Genomic DNA, 20,557 nt, shown 5'->3' on the forward strand with positions numbered 1-20,557 from the left:
TACAATAAGAAAGGGTTCGAGAGTAGTATGATCTAAATCAATATATGATATTTATTGTAGTATAACAATGATAATAAAAATCCGTAACCTAAAACAGAGTGCGGTAATTAGTTTTGTGCTTGCAAAAGATTACATATAGTTACATATTTACATATCATAGTTACATATCATAGTTACATAGTAGATGAGGTTGAAAAAAGACGTACGTCCATCAAGTTCAACCTATGCTAAATTTAGACCAGCGGTGCGCAAACTGTGGGGCGCGCCCCCTTGGGGGGGCGCACGATTATGTAGGGGGGGCGCGGGCTGCTTGCAGGGAAACCTGGGGGACGGGCAGAGCTGTGCACGGGCGGCCAGAAGCTCCGTGCTGCTGCTTCTATGTGTGTGTGTCTTGTAGAGGGGGCGGGGCTTCTCTCTGCACACAGACAGCCCCTCCTTCTCTTCCTGTCTGCTTCCCGCGCTAGTTTTCAGCAGCATGGGGGGTTGGGGGATCGGAGCATGTCGCCCCCCCCAGGTGAAATTGTGGACTGATTGTGTGTGTGTGTGTGTGTGTGTGGTGGTGGGGGGAGTGATTGAGTGTGTGTGGGGGGGGGGGATTGTGTGTGATTGTGTGTGTGGGGGGGGATTGAGTGTGTGTGTGTGTGGGGATTGTGTGTGTGTGTGGGGGGGGATTATGTGTGTGTGTGGGGGGGGGGGATTGTGTGCGGGGGGGATTGTTTGTGGGGATTGTGTGTGTGGGGGGGGATTGAGTGTGTGTGTGTGGGGATTGTGTGTGTGGTGTGTGTGTGGGGGGAGGGGGGATTGAGTGTGTGCGTGGGGGGGGTTGAGTGTGTGTGTGTGGTGTGTGTGTGGGGGGAGGGAGGATTGAGTGTGTGTGTGTGTGTTTGGGGGGGTTGAGTGTGTGTGTGGGGATTGTGTGTGTGTGTGTGTGTGTGTGTGTGTGGGGGGGGGGGGATTGAGTGTGTGTGGGGGGGGGGATTGAGTGTGTATGTGGTGATTGATTGAGAGAGTGTGTGTGTTGTAATGCAGTGGTGCTCAAACTGGGGGGGCAATGAGGCGCAAGATTATTTAGGGGGGTGCAGGCGGCGTGCGGAGAAATCTGGGTGTGCGGGCCGGCAGACGCTGTGCGCGGGAGGACGAAAAAGCTGTGCGCGAGAGGCGGCCAAGAAGATGTGCACGGGCGGGCAGCCGAAGATGTGTGCGGGTGACTGAACAGGTTAGTGCTGGTGGCGGCCACGTGATGGTGTGTGTGCGCACGCGCAGGGGCTTCGGAGGTACCGGGAGGAGCACGCCCGAGCTCGGTGAAGTCATACGCCCCTCCCGGTGTCTGCCCTGCAATAGCGCTGTGTTCCTGCTCTCCTCTGTTTGCAACCTGCTTCACTGCGATAATCTGCAAGTGAAAGGGTCGGCTGCCACTATATTAATCATACTATGAATGGACAGAAATAATGTAGAAAAATAAGTGAAAACACAACATTGAAAACGGAAAAAAATAAATAATACTGTAGGTAGGAGTGTGGATGACAATGGGGATAGCAAGACAAAGAGCAGGGAGGGGAAGGGAAAAAAAGGGGGGGGGGAGAGGGAAGGGAGGTAGCAAAGAGGTGGATGAATGCTCCCCCAAAGTATTGCCTTTGTGCACGTACGCTCTCCCAAGCTTGGCGCTTGGGGAGACAAACAAAATTGACTTTGAAGTGCGCTCAGCAGCAGTCAATGCACACACACAGCCACACACAAAAATAGCCCCGATCCACGCTTGCAAAATTATGCAGGACACCCTGTGCTCATGCTTGGAGAGTTGGTGATTTCACCACTCTCAGCGGCAGCGTGGACACAGCCTAATTTTGCAAGCGCGAGATGTTGAAATATGTAAGTATTTAGACATATTTGGATTTATATTGTATACCGTTTAATAAAGGGTTTTTTGGGGGGTTTTTTCAATGTGATTTTGATTACATCAGGCAGGGGGGGCCCGAGAAATTTTATGAATGGAAAGGGGGGCTCGGCATAAAAAGTTTGCTCACCCCTGATTTAGACAACAGATACTTTTATCCTTTATCTATACTTACTTATTGATCCAGAGGAAGGCAAACAAAAACCCCCAGAGTCAAATAATCCAACGATGTCTCATAAGGGGAAAAATAAATTCCTTCCTGACTCCAAGAATTGGCAATCTGATTAATCCCTGGATCAACATATTTCCCATGTATACTTATTTGATATATCCCTGTATACCTTTCGTATCTAAAAAGATGTCCAAACTTTTTTTGAACAAATCTATTGTATCTGCCATCAGTCTCCATGGGTAATGAATTCCACATTTTAACTGCCCTTACTGTAAAGAATCCTTTCCTTTTGTTGCTTGTGAAATCTCCTTTCCCCCAACCTAAAGGGATGCCCCCGAATCCTTTGTACTGCCCGTGGGATGAATAGTTGTTTTGAAAGCTCCTTGTACTGTCCTCGAATATATTTGTATATAGTTATCATATCCCCTCTTAGACACCTCTTTTCTAATGTAATTAAATCTAATTTAGCTAGCCTCTCCTCATAAGTTAGATTGTCCATCCTCTTTATTAATTTGGTGGCTCTTCTCTGCACTCTCCCTAGTTCCATAATGTCTTTTCTATGGAGTGGTGCCCAAAATTGTACTCCATATTCAATGTGTGGTCTTACTAATGCTTTATAAAGGGGCATAATTAAGTTTACTTACCTTCCATCCATTGCCCGTTTTATGCAAGATAAGATCTTGTTTGCCTTTGCAGCTACTGCATGACTTTGGGCACTATTGCTATGCCCTCTGTCTACAAACACTCCTAAATCCTTCTCCATCAAGGATTCCCCCAATTTATCCCCATTTAATTTGTACGTCGCCTTTTTATTATTGCATCCCAAATGCATGACCTTACATTTATCTGTATTAAACCTCATCTGCCATTTACCTGCCCAAGTTTCCAGTCTCTCCAAGTCCTTCTGGAGAGAACGTACATCCTGCTCTGATTCTACTATCTTACACAATTTAGTATCATCAGCAAAGATGGAGGCTTTGCTCTCGATGCCAACCTCAATGTCATTAATAAACAAGTTAAAAAGCAGGGGTCCCAGTACCGATCCCTGAGGTACTCCACTCACGACTTTAGCCCAACCTGAAAAAGTTCCATTTATGACAACCCTCTGTCTATCCTTCATCCAGTTTTCAATCCAGGTGCATATATTTTTACAGAGTCCAACTTGCTTTATTTTGTACATTAACCTCTTGTGTGGAACTGTATCAAAAGCCCTTGCAAAATCTAAGTAGACCACATCAACTGCATAACCCTGGTCTAAATTCCTACTTACCTCCTCAAATAAACAAATAAGGTTAGTTTGGCATGCTCTATCCTTCATAAATCCATGCTGACTATTATTAATAATTTTGTTTTCCATTAGGTATTCTTGAATATTATCCCGTATTAAACCTTCAAGTAGTCTCCCCACTATTGAAGTCAGGCTTACAGGTCTGTGATTCCCCGGTTGTGATCTAGCTCCCTTTTTAAATATAGGCACCACATCTGCTTTACGCCAATCTTGTGGTACTGAACCTGGGGAAAAGGAGTCCTTGAATATTACATGTAATGGTTTGGCAATTACTGAACTTACCTCCTTGAGAACTCTTGGATGTATGCCATCGGGGCTAGGTGCCTTATTTACTTAAATTTTTTCAAGCCGCCTATGAACTTCTTCCTCACTTAACCAATTGTTCATTAATATGGAGGTTGTGGCTTCCTCCTGCGGCACTACTATTGAAATTGATTCTTCCCTGGTAAACACAGAGGCAAAGAATGTGTTTAATATCTCTGCTTTTTCATAATCTTCAATAATCTGCCTTCCCATCTCACAATGAAAGGGTCCTATATTTTCTTTTCTTATTTTTTCTTATGGTACTTAAAGAACTTTTTAGGGTTGATCATACTTTCTATTGCAATCCTTTTTATCATTATCCATTTTTGCTAATTTGATTGCCCTTTTGCAATTTGTTACATTCCTTATAATTCTGATACGATGTATCCATCCCTTCTGACTTAAAGAATCTAAACACCTGCCTCTTCTTTTCCATTTCCTCCCTACCTGTTTATTTAGCCACATTGTTTTTGATTTTCTTTTATACTTATTACCCAAGGGTATACACTGATAAGTGTGCTTTTCTAACAATGTTGTAAAGACTGCCCATTTATCTTCTACATTTTCCCCTTCAATAACGTAATCCCAATGTATTACTTGTAGATTAGTCCTCAGTTTATTAAAATCTGCCTTTCTAAAGTTTACGGTCTTTGTTGAACCCAAGTAATCTGCTTTTTGATAGTTTATTTCAAATGAGACAATGTTATGATCACTGTTACCCAAATGTTCCAGGACTTGAATATTTGCTATTACTTCTACATTGTTTGATACTACCAAATCCAGTATTGCCCCTCTCCTGGTTGGTTCCTCAATAATTTGGGTCATATAATTTTCTTTAAGCACCACCAAAAACCTGTTTCTTTTGTTGTAATGCTAATCTCATTGCCCCAGTCTGTCTGGATAATTAAAATCACCCATTATGCAAACATGACCCAGTTTTGATGCCTTCTCCATATGCAAACATATTTTTGCTTCCTCAATCTCACAGATATTTGGTGGTTTATAGCATATCCCTACAAACATTTTTCTTTATGCTTTTACCCCCCCTGCTAATTTCTATCCACAATGTCTCTACATTTTCATCATTCCCTTAATAAAAATCTTCCCTTATAATAGATTTTAGATCTGGTTTAACATATAAGCATACTCCACCTCTTCTTCTATTTGCTCGATCTTTCTGAAAAGGGGAATAACCCTCTAAATTAACTGCCCAGTCATGAGTTTCATCCCACCATCTGTCAGTAATGCCTATGATATCATATTGCTCCCTTGCAGCTATTAATTCAAGCTCCCCCATTTTATCTGTCAGGCTTCTTGCATTAGCAAGCATGCATTTCAGTTTTTTTCAGCCTGTACTATAGTAATCTGCTCCTTCCTTAATGCGCCCACTTGGTTTAGTCTTTAGAAGTTTTCTAGTATTATCTGTATTTACTATGGGTGTCTCGCTGCTTGTCAAATTCACACTTGCCCCCATTCTACCTCCATAACCCCTTGTTTCCTCATCTAAGCTATCGGTTTCATTCCCCTCCCCCCTCCATCCTAGTTTAAAATCTCCTACAACCTTTTTAACATTCTCCCCCCTAGCACAGAAGATCCCTCTTCATTGAGGTGCAATCTGTCCCTAGAATAAAGATGGCGCCTCTCAGAAAAGGAGTCCCTGTGCTCTAAAAACCCAAACCCCTCCTTCCTGCACCACTTTCTTAGCCATGCATTAACCTCCCTAATCTCTGACTGTCTCCCTACGGTGGCTCATGGCACTGGTAGTATTTCAGAAAATACTACATTGGAGGTCCTTGCCTTTAAGCTTTTGGCCTAGATTCCTGAAATCATTTTTTAGGACCCTCCATCTTTCTCTAACTTTCTCATTGGTGCCAACATGTACCAAGACCGCCGGGTCTATCCCTGTCCCTCCCAATAATCTGTCTAACCGATCCACAATGTGCCAAACCCGAGCACCCGTGAGGCAACAAACGGTTTGGTTCATGCGGTCAAGGCAACAGATTGCCCTATCTACCTTAGTAATAATAGAGCCCCCTACCACCACAATCTTTTTTGGTATCTGAGCATCCTGAGTCCCCTCTGTGCTGGAGGAACTATTCCCCTGGCTGCTAGAGGAATTAGTCTCCCCCAGCCTTGCCATCTCTGCCCTGACACTCCCCAAATCTTCACTCGATATGGCAAATTTATTGGGATGGGCCAGCTCAGAACTGGCCTGCCTCCTTCCTATTGCCCCTGTTTCCCCTTCCAACTGTTACCCAGCTACCTACCTGCACCTCACTAACAGCGCCACCATCTGCACCACTAGTCGAAGCAAGGGCCTGCTCAGTGAGCACTAAACCCCTTTCAAGATTGTCAATGTCCCTCAATATTGCAAGTTTCCTCCCCAGATCAGAAATCTCTGACTCTAAAGAGACCACCTGCTCAAGGCGGTATGCTCCTTGGAACATCTGCTCCAAGTGCATATACACGTGGCAAGATGTGCATTGACTGGCATTTTCAATCCTGCTCGTTATAGCAACTATATGAAGTTTATAAGTACTAACAATAAACTGTACTTCAATATGCTATATCTTGTTTAACCCCTTCCTTACTCAAACTCCTTTTCTTTCTAACTGCACACTTAATACAACCAGCACTTGAAATCAACCAGTCACGCAGATCAGGACACGCAAGCCAATTAGTCTCAAGATAGTCTCCCTGGTCTGTTCCTAACTTCTCTTCTCGCAAACTGACTTATATACTGTCTATCCACGTCATAGTTTGCTTGTTTGCTGCAAACTGGCAAATCTTTACTCAAATCCAGCAAAATTATTCTATATCTCGGCAACTTTTATCCACTTTTCGGCAAAAGAACATCTGACCTTTAGCATACTAAATAATGTCTAGGGTGCCAAGTTTTTTTTTCTTATTGTGGTTACCATTTTCTTGAAGTTATGTTTCCTGTCCGAAAAGCTTCAGAGCTCGCTGTTCTATAGATCTTGCGGTTTCTCACCTCAGACTACAAGATAAGTGTATATCAAAGTAAAATCGTGCAATATATAATTGTTCAATAGATGAAGATAATACAGCTTATTATATGAAATATAATGTTTATATGAAATGTGCATCTGTTGTGTTTCGCTATATAAGGGGACAGACAATGAGGCATATTTTTGTTCCAATTTAGTCTTTCAACTTACATTACTGATGAATGTTGAATGGATTAAAAGGGCAGCTCCTACTAGGACCAGAGTGAATTGAGGAAATTGCATGTTTGATTAAATGTCTGTGAGCGGCAACTTTTTAAAGTGAATCAGACCAGTATAAGCATCTTAAAACTCAACATATTCCATGGTATGCAAATGATTGACATGCTTTTTGCAATCTACATCAGTCATTTTGTAATAAGACTGTTTGACAATCCTCAAATCTGCAGGTAAATTGTTCTAATGTTTGTATGTTCATTATAAACATATACAGTGGTGAGAAAAAGTTTGTGAACCCCAATGATGTTTACGGAAATTCCATAGTTTTTCCATGATAACCTTGAATCAAAGCCAGCCTTTTTTTCTTAAATATTCAATAGGGTTTATATTAACCAATTCCATGTCTTTTGAAACAAAATGATTGTGTGAATTAGGCAAACAATGAGTTATTAAGTGGCAGGGTATGTGCAAAAGTAAGTGAAACCCTGGTTTTATCAGCTAAATTAAAGGGGGTAATTACAATCGGTGTTTAAATAATTGGGTTGATCTTCAGGTGAGAGTTTGCAAGGCCCCACCCACCCTGTGTAAACATCAGAAACTTTGAGTTTTTGGTCTTCACCATACATGTGTGTGGAAACATGTCGTGCCACAATCAAAAGAAATCTGAAGACCTCTGAAAATATGTTATTGATACTCCTCATTCTAGAAAGGGTTACAACATCATCTAAGGAGTTGGGGCTCCACCAATTCACTATCGGACAAATGGAGAAAATTCAGGACCACAGTCTCTGTACCAGGAGCGGTGGTCTTACCAAAATCTCTCCAAGAACAAACGGCAAATCATCCAGGAAGCGCCTTGGCTAATGTGAGTGTTCATAACTCGACTATCAGAAAAAGACTGAACAAGAATGGTGTTCATGGAAGGATAGCCAGAAATAAACCAATGCTCTCTAAAAAGAACATTGCTGCCCTTTTAAGTTGGCCAAAGAGCACATTGATGATCCACAGGACTTCTGGAACAATGTTCCTTGGACAGACGAGTCAAAGGTAGAATTTTTTGGCCTCAATGAAAAACGTTATGTTTGACGAAGCAAACACTGCGTTCGAACAGAAGAACCTCATCCCAACTGTCAAGCATGGTGGTGGGAGTGTAAATGGTTTGGGGCTGCTTTGCTGCCTCAGGACCTGGACGGCTTGCCATCATTGACACAACCATGAATTCTGCAATGTATCAGAAGATGCTAGAGGAGAATGTCAGGCCATCTGTCCATGAGCTGAAGCGAAAGTGGGTCATGCAGCAAGACAACGATCCTAAACATACAAGCAGATCTACAAAAGAATGACTGCAGAAGAAGAAATTCTGTATTTTAGAATGACCTAGTCATAGTCTGCACCTAAACCCCTATCGAAATGTTGTGGCAGGACCTGAAGCGAGCTGTCCATGCAAGGAAGCCCTCAAATGTCAGAGTTGAAGCAGTTCTGTAAGGGGCGATGGGCCAAAATTCTTCAAAACCGATGTCAGAGTCTGACCAGTAATTACAGGAAAGGCTTAGTTGAAGTCATTTCTGCTCAAGGGGGCGCCACCTGGTACTGAATCTATAGGTTCACATACTTTTTCACACAAGGATATTGAATGTTCAATCATTTGTGGATAAATAAATGTTGAACAACTATATTTTTGTGTCATTTGTTTTATCAGGCTATCTTTATCTATTATTAGGACTTGAATTAAGTTCTAAAACATTTTATGTTTGAAATATGTGAAAATCCTAAAGGGTTCACAAACTTTTCCTCGCCACTGTAAATGTAATTATCTGACATGGATGAAGCGTTTGTGAAGGAGGAAACCTACATTTCACAGGATACAAATAAGTCAAATTGTTAGTTTAAGGGTGATTGAATCTTTCTAAGAAAGCTTATTGACATGTTGTTTAAACGTGTTTTTATTTTTATTTTTTAAATATAAATGACTGAAATACACGTAAGCTAGTTAATTGGTTTTATTGTCCCGATGTCATTTTCATATGATATATACCTGTAGGTAGTACTGTATATTTAATATTGTACCTTTGGAAATACTCCACCCCTGGCGTTAAGTGACCGTCATAAACAACGGTTTTAAACATAGTTTGATCCACAAGTCCCCCTTACAATGTTGTGCAAAATGTGCTCTCTTGAGCAGACCTAAATGTATGTATGTATGTATGTCTTTAAATAGCGCCATTAATATACATAGCGCTTCACAGCAGTAATACACGTGACAATCGTATAAATAACAAATAATACAAATAACAGATCATGGGAATAAGTGCTTCAGCCATAAAAGTAACATTTCGGAAAAGGAGTCCCTGCTCCGAAGAGCTAACAATCTAATTGGTAGCTAGGGAGAACGTACAGACAGTAGGAGTGCGTTCCGGCAATTAAATATTGTAAATAAAAATAGTCGCAGAAAAACTTGAATGATTAATACGTTAGTTGAAACACGTTCATAACATGCATCCGTAATAGAGAGTAATACGTATTTCTAATTCTCCATTTTGCACAGATTGGGTCAGTCTTATTTTCAGTGTCTAAAGCAAGTGTGGGCAGCTTCAGTCCTCATGGGCCACCAACAAGCCAGGTATTGGGGATATACCTGCTTCAGCACAGGTGGCTCAGTCAAAGACCGAGCCACCTGTGCTAAAACAAGGATATCCTTAAAACCTGACCTGTTTGTGGCCCTTGAGGACTGGAGTTGCCCACCCCTAGTCTAAAGTCACTATTCTACTCATTGTTTCTGGCTTGAGTTGAAGATTTATTAAAGACATGTAGGTCTACAAGTTCATGAAGATATATTGAAATAAAATGAAAGTTTGACTGCTGCTTGTCAGGAGGTGCTATGCATTCTATTTGTTCAAGTAGTAGCGCTATCCTCAACCTAACAAGCAAACAAAATGGTGTGGGTAGTTCCATTCAAACGTCTGCTTAAATGTAAATGCAGGTAATTCCAAACGCCACGTTTCTGACTGAGAAAGCTAGTGATCAACGTAAATCTTAGATTGCAATAAGAATGCTTTATTTAGCTATAGAGTCCTAATGGACAAGGGCTATACAATGATTAATAATCTTCTGTCATACCAAGTTGACTTCCTATTCAAATCGGTTTTACATACAGATATATATCTATATTTCTCCCACGTGCCTCCTATGCGCAGTACAAACGAATGGGGATTAAGTCCACCCCAGTTGGGGGTAGGACAAACTTGCAATGAATTGAGCTCCATCAGCTCCTACAAGGCTCCCTGCTCGCCTCCTCACCGCAGTTCTTTTTGTCCTACCGGTTTTGGGGGTAGGTTGTCTCCTTAGAGGTTTTGTCGTTTGGCTGATGCATCTGGGTACAGGGAGCTTCAGGCTTCCTTATTCCCAAGCAAAGGAGCAGATTTCCCATAGTCCCCAAATGCCATGAATGGCTCATTCGGCAAGAAAGAAATAAGCAGGTGTGGTCCTACCCGTTATGCTGAAAGTATGCCCCATGCATTGTGGTATTCCGCGGCAACTATACCCTCTTGCTTACCAGTAGAGGATTTTTCTGTGGTCGTTTAATGCTACTCCAATTAGGAGTATAGGGGCCACTGGTATGGAAACAGGCCGTACTGGTGGCACCTATAATTCCAAATGGCAGGATATGCCTTCTAAAATCTGTCAGATATTCTGTGGAGAGGCCTCATTCTTCTAGATGTAAGCAGGATTTGTAGCTTGTATGACAGTATGTGTACATCAGAAGCAGGCAAGTGTTTTTGTTTCAGACCTTGGGTGTGGCCGTATTCTGTTGCATGAGACTCTCCTGTTTAGTTAAATTGGTAATTATCTCTGTGATTATTGGGCCTCCTCCCTGCAAGTGAGCTAGGCTATGAACCCTGCTTGATTCTGCCATCTATTAACAGCTTGTGTGCTCTGCTGCCTACTCAGACCGGTCTAGGACGTCGCCACACGCCTGCCCGCCGCTCCGACACGCCATCTTTTAATATCCTGCATTGGACATTTAAAGATGGTGCAGCAGGCACGAGGGACATTTAAAGATGGTGCAGCAGGCACGAGGGACATTTAAAGATGGTGCAGCAGGCACGAGGGACATTTAAAGATGGTGCAGCAGACACGAAGGACTTTTAAAGATGGCGCGCAGGATATGTTGGCTGTGCGGGAGATTTAATGATTGCATCGGAGCTTGTGGCAAAATGTGAAGCGGCGAGTTGCGTGGTGGCGGAGCATCGGCGGCATTTTGGTCGTGGCCAAATGGCCCATTCCCAAATGACCACGGCCAAATGTCCCATTCTGTACACAGACCGCTTTGGCCCTCTACTGCCTACTTAGACCGCTCTGACGGCCTTCTCACAGCTGGTGCTATCTGTTCATAAGCTGCTGATGCCGTTTTTGGGCAGATACTTATCTTCTCTCCCACCTTTTTTGGGTAAGGAGCTGATATGCTCGGGCACCTTTTTTTGCGTAGATACCTGGGCACTCTGCTACCCTCTTGCAGCAGGTGCTGGGACGCCCACATAACCTGTTGGCTCTGCTAGCTTTCTAGAGATGTCTTCCTCTGACATTTGACTTCTGTTTCTTGATTGGTGGTCTTTTTTTCTCCCACCCTGAGAATAGGATTGCTTGGGTATACCCCCATTAGGTTGTACTGGCATAGGAGGGACGTGGGAGAAAATTTGGAATTGGATTTACTGATATACGATAATTCAATTTCTTCTAGTCCCTCCATGCCAGTACAAGGTCCTCTCCCATGACTGTCCATTGTCATGCAGTCTTCTCTTTTTTGTTTGTTTTGCTGGGCTAAATGGATAACTGCTTGGAGGAGGAGAGCAGGGGGCCTTGTAGCCTGATTCGATGAGTTTGTTCTACCCCCAACTGGGAGGGGCTTAATCCCCATTAGTTTGTACTGGCATGGAGGGACTAGGAGAAATTGAAGTATCATGTAAGCATGATTCTCTCTTTTTTTTTTATTATTATTATTATTATTATTTTTTTAAGATATTGTTTTTGTTTAAAGGGGTGGTAAACACACTGACCTTTCCTTGCAGCTTTCCAGCTCACGAGAAAATTTGGAGACGTCACTTCAGGACATCAAGAGCAAACTTTCTCCTGGAGGACTTCTTAATGACTCCTGGGCCACTGTTGAAGGCACACACCCAAGGGATAGAAAGTAAATAAAACCTGATTAGGAAGGACACTGTAGAGATTAAGTCTTTCTCACAAATTGAATTGCAGATAAACTTTACACTCTTCTTTTTCCCACCTATAGTATTGAGAGATTGAACGTGCTGCTCGATTCCACAACGGAGATCTGTTATCAATTCAAAAAGGATAAAGCACAACGCAGTAAGTTAATAATACCTGCAGATGTATCGTGTAGATCTTTTTTACTAGGTCCTTCGGCAACAGGAGGTATCTGTAGTTGACACTTTAGACTTTGCGCACTGAATGGCAGGCTGATAACGTGCAGTTTGGTAAAACAAGATTATCCTTTGTTTTCCTTGAGTAACAAACATCTTGGATATAAAATGCTTGATCTGCTATATTAGAAGCCAGGAAACTTCTACAGAGAAAACCACTGCATTAGGTCTGTATTATAGTGCCGGCGTGCGCGTGGACACTCCAGCCCCAGCGATTGGGGGTTATCCCTGCAGGAAGGAGGCGTGGCTGACACCTCACAAAGCTGGTTCGCCCTCATTGGCTGAACTGCTTCACCTGACGCCGACGTCATGCGGCCAGGCTTGAAAAGACAAAAAATTTTGTCTTTTCAATTTGCGGCCGCACCATCGCGTTCTGCCATGTGCGCGTACCTAGATGCACTGTCATAGGAAGACAGGCAATTATCATTGGCAGCCACGCGATCGCCTTTACCATATCAGTAGCCTTAAAAAGCCAGCACCACATAGTGAATGCTAACTTTGCTCACCAATATAACACTTCTAGAAGCGTTTATAGTTTTTATAAAGTATTATGCTGAACAACTTTTTGGGCTATGAATATTAATACATAGTTTTTAAAGATATTTAGAGATAACATGTAATATTTTACCAAAATACATTCCCATCTGCGGAGTTAAATGTAGGGGCGAGTAGAAGTGCCCCATAATTAGTGTCCGTTTGTTTTCTTCAAGAAGCTCGAACCCCATTGTAACGTGAAACGCCACAGACTGTTCCAAGCGGTGCTTACGGACAAACCTCTGTCACTACTTCTGTGTGGCGTCGACAAGGGAGTGTGCACACTTTTGTTTTTGTTTTTCCTGACGCTCCAATGGACATCCTACGGATTTTTTTGTGGAGGATGGGTGGGGAATTCCCACAGACATATGATTTTATTATGTAGCTTCCATATAAAAAATGGAGAATGTCATACAAGTGATTAAAAAGCTCCAGCACTGACGTTTATTTTTTATATCGATGACTAGCAATAAATGTTTTATTTTTTTTAATAGGGTGTAGGGGGTACTGCCCCATTAAGTTAATATGTAATGTATCTCATCGTGGCTTGTCACTTGTTTTTAATTTCTTTGGAATTTAAAAACCATTTCTTTATGGTTGTTCAAAAAAGATACACATGCATTGCACTCCTTGTGTGTGAGGAGGGTGTATAATTGGTGGTGCAGTCTGTCCTCCTATAGCTGGATCCCCATCAAAACTGGGAAAAGTAGTGGCTCAGTGAGTAAAGACACTGAGTTTCAAGCAGGGCAGCCTGGTTCAATTCCCGGCTCCTTCTGACCTTGGGCAAGTCACTTTATCTCCTTGTGCCTCGGGCACCGAAAAATAGATTGTAAGCTCCACGGGGCAGGGATCTGTCCCTGCAAAATGTCTCTGTAAAGCGCTACGTAAAACTAGCAACGCTATACAAGAACATTGTTGAAACAAGACCATGTGCACAATGTTTCGGGTGTACAAACGGTCCTTTCAGGTACACCTATTTGTACCCCTCTTTTTACCCCAAAACATTGTGCACGTGGTCTTGTTTCGCCAATAAATGGTCTGAGTTAACCTTTACACAATATTGTGAGTCTATCCTATTCTCTTTCTAGTTGTATTAATGCTGGGGGCCATTTTGAAGGGGCATCATGCTACAGAGGACAGGTCACCACCTTTACACAATATGTGTGTTCATCTAACCCAGGGGTGCTCAACTCAACTCCTCAACCCCCCCCCTCCTCCCCCCAACAGGTCAGGTTTTCAGGATCAGAGACTGAGCCTCTGAGCCACCTGTGCAGAAGCTGGGATATCCTGAAAACCTGACCTGTTGGGGGGGCTTGGGGTTTGAAGACTGGATTTGGGAGTGGAGCACCCCATGGCTAACTAATCACTTCTTTTTCTATTGGTCTTTATGGTTTTTCGAGAGGATAACAAAGGTGTACAGAAAATTAGAAATCTGCACTAATTTGCGTAGTCTTTATAACATTAACGAGTATCCATCAGGGAAAGATATAAAATCTAAGTTTGAATTTTTAATCATTGAATTAATGCATGTTCTCCTTTTTTTGTAGGACTTCCTTACAATGAAGAACAGATACACAAGTTTGACAAGTAAGTTATACAACCTTAGTCATCTTTCAAGAGATCATTGACCGAAAACGAAACCCTAGAAATGATGCCTCGTTGTCTGCAAGCCTGCTCCAACATGTAAAACAATGGAGATACAGTACAACCTTGTGGTTCAGGCACTAGACTCTAAAGAAGGAAATTCCGCTTCCAAGACCCGGCCAGCTCCATTCTCAGAGTGTTATGGCAGAAGGCGGCCTGTTTCTTTTCTCTGATCAGGGCTTTTAGTGGGGAAAACCCGTCAAGTGGTTATTGAAGCCCATTGTTTAATTGCTCAGTCACATCTCTTCAAAGCAGTGTTATGTGCATTATCTATGCAGCTTTGTGCATGTACACAAAGCCTGCGCCTTTGAAGGGATATCACTGGAGGCTTAAACTGTGATTTGTATTCTTTTGCAGGTTTAATTTCTTGCAAAAAGCACAGAAATTTAAAAAAAAAATACAAATGAAAGCAAAATTTTACTTTGAATTTATGTACGGTTGTATGCTTCGGTCTTTAATGGTAATTGCATATAGCATGGGTGCTCAACTGCAGTCCTCAAGCCCCCGCTAACAGGTCAGGTTTTCAGGGTATCCCTGCTTCAGCACAGGTGGCTCAATCAGTCCCTGCTTCAGCACTGGTGCCTCAATCTGAGCCTCTGTTTTGAGCCACCTGTGCTGAAGCTGGGATATCCTGAAAACCTGACCTGTTGGGGAGGCCTGAGGACTGGAGTTGAGCACCACCTGCTTTATAGAATAGGCTGGTACTAACTACATCTTTACAACAAATCCTTGGTGAATGTCCCACAGGTGCACTAATATAGACTAGTTTAAGGAAATAATACGAAACAAATCTACCTACTTCATATTTCTACCTTATCAGAAGAAACTTCCTTTCCTTCTACTAAAATACATCAAAGGCAATGCACCAAAAATAGTAGAAAAATCAGTCCTATGTTGCTACTTGTATTTTATTGTAGCCCAAACAAGTAAATTGTGTACATTATTGGCTTGTTTTTCTGTTCCTCACTGCTGCCAAACATTTTTGCTGAGACTAGCCACTCATCGGCAATCTGAGTTTGCTGTGCATGTGCCGTGACCCAGCATCCCATAAGCACTACTGCGCAGCGCTGCGGGTAGAGGTTTGTAGGCACCAGTCCAGTCCCATAGAGTTTACGATCTAATGTCGGTGCTGCAGGCACAGGGAGATAAAGGGACTTGACCAAGGTCACAAGGAGCCAACTTCAGGCTCCCCCGCTTCAGTCTGTGTTTTCAGTCGGTGCCTATACTCACTGAGCGGCTCCTGTAGCCCATGCACCGGTAATAACTATTGGAATCTGCTTTACTGTCCATGTTGTTTTTTGACTCTCCCCATTACTTTGTATTTCTCTATACAGGCAAAAACTGTGCATACATGCTGCAAAAGCCTCCTCCCTGTTCAAGGACGAATGTGTCGGCAAATATGAAATATTCTGCAGCAAGACACAGGATTGGATGAGGCAAGTGAAAATTGTTACGGATGAAGGGACTTATTTAATAAGCCCCAAAGCCGCTGACTGCACCATGATTGCGGATTCCAATTCAAGTTGAGGGAGTTTTTCTGCCAATCAGCCACTTAATGGGTTATATTAAATAAACCCCTAAGTGTGACTTTATCTATAGAGAGCAGCTTTCCCATTTTGCTAATATTCCTTACCCTCTTTCTTTCCAGGAAAATGCTTGTTTTAGGGAAACAGTTGTCGACTCTCTCCAACCAGTGCTTTGACATCGAAGAGGAAGTCTCAAAGTGTCAGCACTACATTAATGAGGTAAAACTGTGGTTCATATTTAATGTTTATTGTTGGCTTTTAACCACTTCAGAAGTTTGATTACCATTAAACGACTATACATAAGAGGCATAAAGATCCTCAAGGAGTCATCTGTTCAGTCGCAGAAATCCTGCAATACATTTCTACAGTTAAACTGCATTAGTGCATAATTCTTATATTGTTTTAGAAGTCAGACTGCTTTCTTTCCCCTTTTAGAATATTTTAACATGTAATGATTTTCGTTCAGAATTATTCTTGCCCATGCATATAATACCACATTGTATTTTGTTCTTTGTCTCTGTTGTATTGATTGTGCCATATTGTTTATGTACTTGTAGTATCAAGAAACGGTGCCACAGAAAATGTTTGCTGCATCCAGTGGGATAAAATCTGCAGTGAATCCAATCTATCCAAGTCCAAACACCTTAGTGGAAATGACCCTTGGGTAGGTGTCTCAGAAGAATTTAGTGACCTTGAAGGTGGCAGTTTTAAGTGCTCCTAGAAAGGACAATGCTACATTGTGTACAATTTTGGTCACAATTTGCAAACACCAAAGCTTTTTTATTATTATTATTATTATTTTTTTACTTAATGGATGTATCTAAAATAATTCCTTGAAGATTCAAAATAAATTCCCATCTTTAGTGCCAATAGCTTAGAAATGAAACACAACATTTCGCTAATTTCTCCTTGCTTTGGGAGGACTTCGGAGCCAGGTTACAAATGGTCAGAAGTCTGCAAATTTACCAAACTTATGACTCGCAGATCACTGAGTAAGGGGGTCTGCAAAAGCACGTTCAAAGGTGAAAGTCGCGGAAAATGGACGTGGTAAAAGGCAGCTCATTGGATACGTTTAAAATTGTACCTTTAACATCAGCCTCACTTATTATGCTGGAACTTTTTTCTTTGATGTAGGTGTGAGATTGGAGGGCTAAACTAAACAGGGAAAATCTCTGAGATCAAAGAGTTCGTATTTGTGGAGCAATTGTCTTTTAGTTGTATGAAAATCAGACGTAGAGAGAAAAAAAGCTTTTACACGCTGTAAAGTGTCAAGAGATTCTTCCAGGAATTAATGCAGGACTGTCCAAGGACGACTGGCAGCATATGCTGGGAAGCCCTGATGAACTCTGTTCTTTCTTGGAGTGAAACCACAAATACTTTAATCAGATAGAAGAGGGGAAAGAGAAGTGAGTGGGAGGGGGTAGAGATCAACAATTGTAGCATGTTACCATTCAGTGACCGAAATGATTCCCTCTCGTGCATAGACGTAAGTTCACCGCAATCTTTAAATTACCCTCTTATTTCTACTATATTAATAGTTGATGACCTCATGGTTGCGAGTTGTTACTCTTCCTTGCACTAGGTAGTCATAATAATAATAAGAAGACGTTTGATGCTTTTGGAGAGCTGGCAGAATTGGCTCTCTGTGCTGTAGTTGGTGCTACAGAGTTTCTATCCAAAAATAAATGTTTTGGCAAGCCCGTTTTCTTGCGGCTCATCAGCATGTGCTTTTCATTTCACAGAATGCGGAAACTGAAAGAAGAAATGGAGGGAGTTGTCAAAGAGCTTGCTGAAAACAATCACATTTTGGAAAGGTGAACCTAGCATAACAAGCATGCACCGTGTGTCTTTTTTTTTTATAGCAATCTTGTGGGCTAATACTTTCCAAGTTTTTGTCACTGTTTTTGTATGCGAGTGTTTTTGTATAATTTGCATAGTTTATTGGCAGAAGTAGAATTGAATACATACATTATAGCATGAGGTACACTTACATTTTTTTACAACTTTAAAGTTAAAACCAAGTTATATTTTAAATATAAAATAAAGATAGTTTCATCGGTTTATTGCAGCTGTGCTTCTTCACTTTGCTTTTCCTATTGAAGATAGCATCTAGCTGTTCAGTCATTGCAACACTTCAAAATATATATTTAAGGAGGCTATTAAATGGCAACCATTGTACATTTGTAAGATCTGCTTATCATTCAGTCCCAAGTGCTGCTAAACGGAAATCCGATATTGTGCTCTCTTTAATTAGATAACAGTCCTAACTGTTCCCTAGCAAAAGTAGTGTGCATCTTATATCCCAAGTACTATCCTTGTGCTTTTTAGAATGAGTCTTTCATGCTTAAACTAAAAGAAATGGAGGCACAAGAGGGCAAACACTGCGATTTGCACTTGAGATGAATTAATAAGACATAATGTCAAACTTCATTTTATTAGTTAATGTTAAAATAAATGTGCACAGAAAAACAGACAAACAGAATACATAATCTAAAATAGTCCGGGGTGGCTGTAACCGTAAATTACTGACGTTGGTAACTTGCTAGCTCTAGTCCCTAGTACACAAGTGCGGCTTCCACTCTGTAAATACAGAATGTCAGTCCTGAATCTTGGGTGGCCCACCCCAACCACCCACCCAAGATTCACCCCCCACCCACCTACGATTCAAAGATTCACCCCCCAAGATTCACCCACCCAAGATTCACCCCCCCTCACACACACACCCAAGATACACCCACCCAAGATTCAAGCCCCCTCACACACCCACCCAAGATTCACCCCCCTCACACACCCACCCAAGATTCACCCCCCTCACACACCCACCCAAGATTCACACCCCCCTCCCAAGATTCACACCCCCCTCCCAAGATTCACCCCCCCTGACCCAAGATACACCACCCCCCCACCCAAGATTCACCACCCCACCAGACAATTATTAGGGGGGGCGGGAGACCGGAGTTGCGCAGGGGGGGGGGGCGGGAGACCGGAGCTGCGCAGGAGGGGGGAGCGGAGAAAAAGACGGGGGGAGTGGAGAGAGGAGGGAGCGCAAAACTTTAATCCCAGGCAACGCCGGGTCTCTCAGCTAGTTAACTAATAAAGCTATATTTTACATTGTCATATTAACTGATCTCGAGTGCAATCGCAGGGCTTGCCCTCTTGTGCCTCTATTGCGATTTGTATCTTCCTGTGTGCACTTTGATTTACCATTTTATTCTATTCTTAAGATGAGCAGGAGCTTCTCCTTCTGATTTGTTAAACTTTAAAAAGTATTGTGTCTAAAACAAATACATGTAATCAGCTACATCAAGGAGAATGACCAAAGAGTAGGAGCACTAAATCATAGTGACAGCCGGGGTAATTGATACAACAATAGTCTGCACTCTGGCTTAGTGAAAAATAATTGTATTTATGTTTTGTTCTCACTTGAGACCTTTCTCAGGACAAGTCGAGTTTTCCCTGAAAGAGGGAGTGAAACATCAATCATAACTAAAACGACCCTTCATTCACAAAATGTCTCTTGATTCATGAATGTATCAAACAAACAATAAGTTGTAACCTGATTTGAATGTCTTCACTTAATTGCCATTTTATTTGTGTTGCCAGCTAATTCTCAACTCTGAGTTGCAGAGGACACAGTATTGCCCCTCATGCAGTGTCTTGTATCTTACACGTTATGCTCACTGAGGTCATAAACCATGTTCAAGGTGCTGACCGTTCTGGATGTGACTTTGTACGACTGTTGTGGTACAACGGTTTCAGATCTGTAGATAAAGCTCTTTTTACTGTATGTGTAAAACAGAAAAACATTTGAAAATTGCTTAATTGCCCTTCTTAATGCCTACATTACATCATTACACTCCGATACAGTGACTTCAGTTTCACATATCATTTTGATCTCGCTGCCTTCATTTTGCACCATAGTGTTGTACACAGTAAACTAGATAAATTGCTTAATTTCATGCACCATGAGCAGCAGATGTCAGTGTTCGCTATTGTCCTAAGAAAATGTTGCAGAATACAAGATTAGAGAAACCTGTATAAACCTTTGTGCAATTGTGTTGTGATGTGTCCAAATGAGTTGTGCTTTGCCTTTTTTTGCTTTCATAGATTCGGGGCTCTTACTATGGATGGCGGCTTTCGGAACGTGGATTGTATTTAGTGATCACAAATGTCTGCGTCTAGCAAACTGAACTGTGCGACTTTTCACGAGGGGCATTACATCAGACCATGAACCTTGGAGCGTTTCCTTATGACCCATAACCTCTTCAGTGCCAGAGATGTGTATATATGTACTATATTGTGAATATATATATATACATATATAAAATACTTAAATGCATTCTTTTTAATTTGTGAACATTGCTGTTTTTTGTTGATTTGATTCTAGTAGTAAAGCAGTGTAACTTTCAGTAATTTCCTTAGCCTGATCTCATAAATGAAACTTGTAAAACGATTCTATACATCTGTTACTGTAAGCAGATCATTAGTAAATAATTTACTGCGATACAGCACAATTTTCAGTGTAATACAGCTCAACCCCGTTATAACGCGATCCGTTACAACGCGAATCCGC

At 41.9% G+C, this 20,557-nt stretch overlaps 1 protein-coding gene across 3 annotated transcripts in view; it reads left to right on the top strand.

Annotated features, from left to right (window-relative positions):
* TBK1 (TANK binding kinase 1) overlaps positions 1-20,557 on the top strand; it is a 52,039-nt gene that overhangs the window by 23,403 nt on the left and 8,079 nt on the right. For all 3 annotated transcript variants that reach the window (XM_075600338.1, XM_075600337.1, XM_075600339.1), the window contains exons 14-21: positions 11,909-12,030; positions 12,130-12,206; positions 14,362-14,401; positions 15,793-15,894; positions 16,107-16,203; positions 16,542-16,648; positions 17,727-17,798; positions 20,092-20,557. The exon at positions 20,092-20,557 is cut by the window's right edge and continues 8,079 nt beyond it. In XM_075600338.1, coding sequence (XP_075456453.1) covers positions 11,909-12,030; positions 12,130-12,206; positions 14,362-14,401; positions 15,793-15,894; positions 16,107-16,203; positions 16,542-16,648; positions 17,727-17,798; positions 20,092-20,143 — 669 coding nt within the window. In that variant the 3' untranslated portion in view covers positions 20,144-20,557. The remainder of the gene's footprint in view (positions 1-11,908; positions 12,031-12,129; positions 12,207-14,361; positions 14,402-15,792; positions 15,895-16,106; positions 16,204-16,541; positions 16,649-17,726; positions 17,799-20,091) is intronic.

The sequence above is a fragment of the Ascaphus truei genome, chromosome 5 (genome assembly GCF_040206685.1).
Source record: "Ascaphus truei isolate aAscTru1 chromosome 5, aAscTru1.hap1, whole genome shotgun sequence".
NCBI classification, from domain to species: Eukaryota; Metazoa; Chordata; class Amphibia; order Anura; family Ascaphidae; genus Ascaphus; species Ascaphus truei.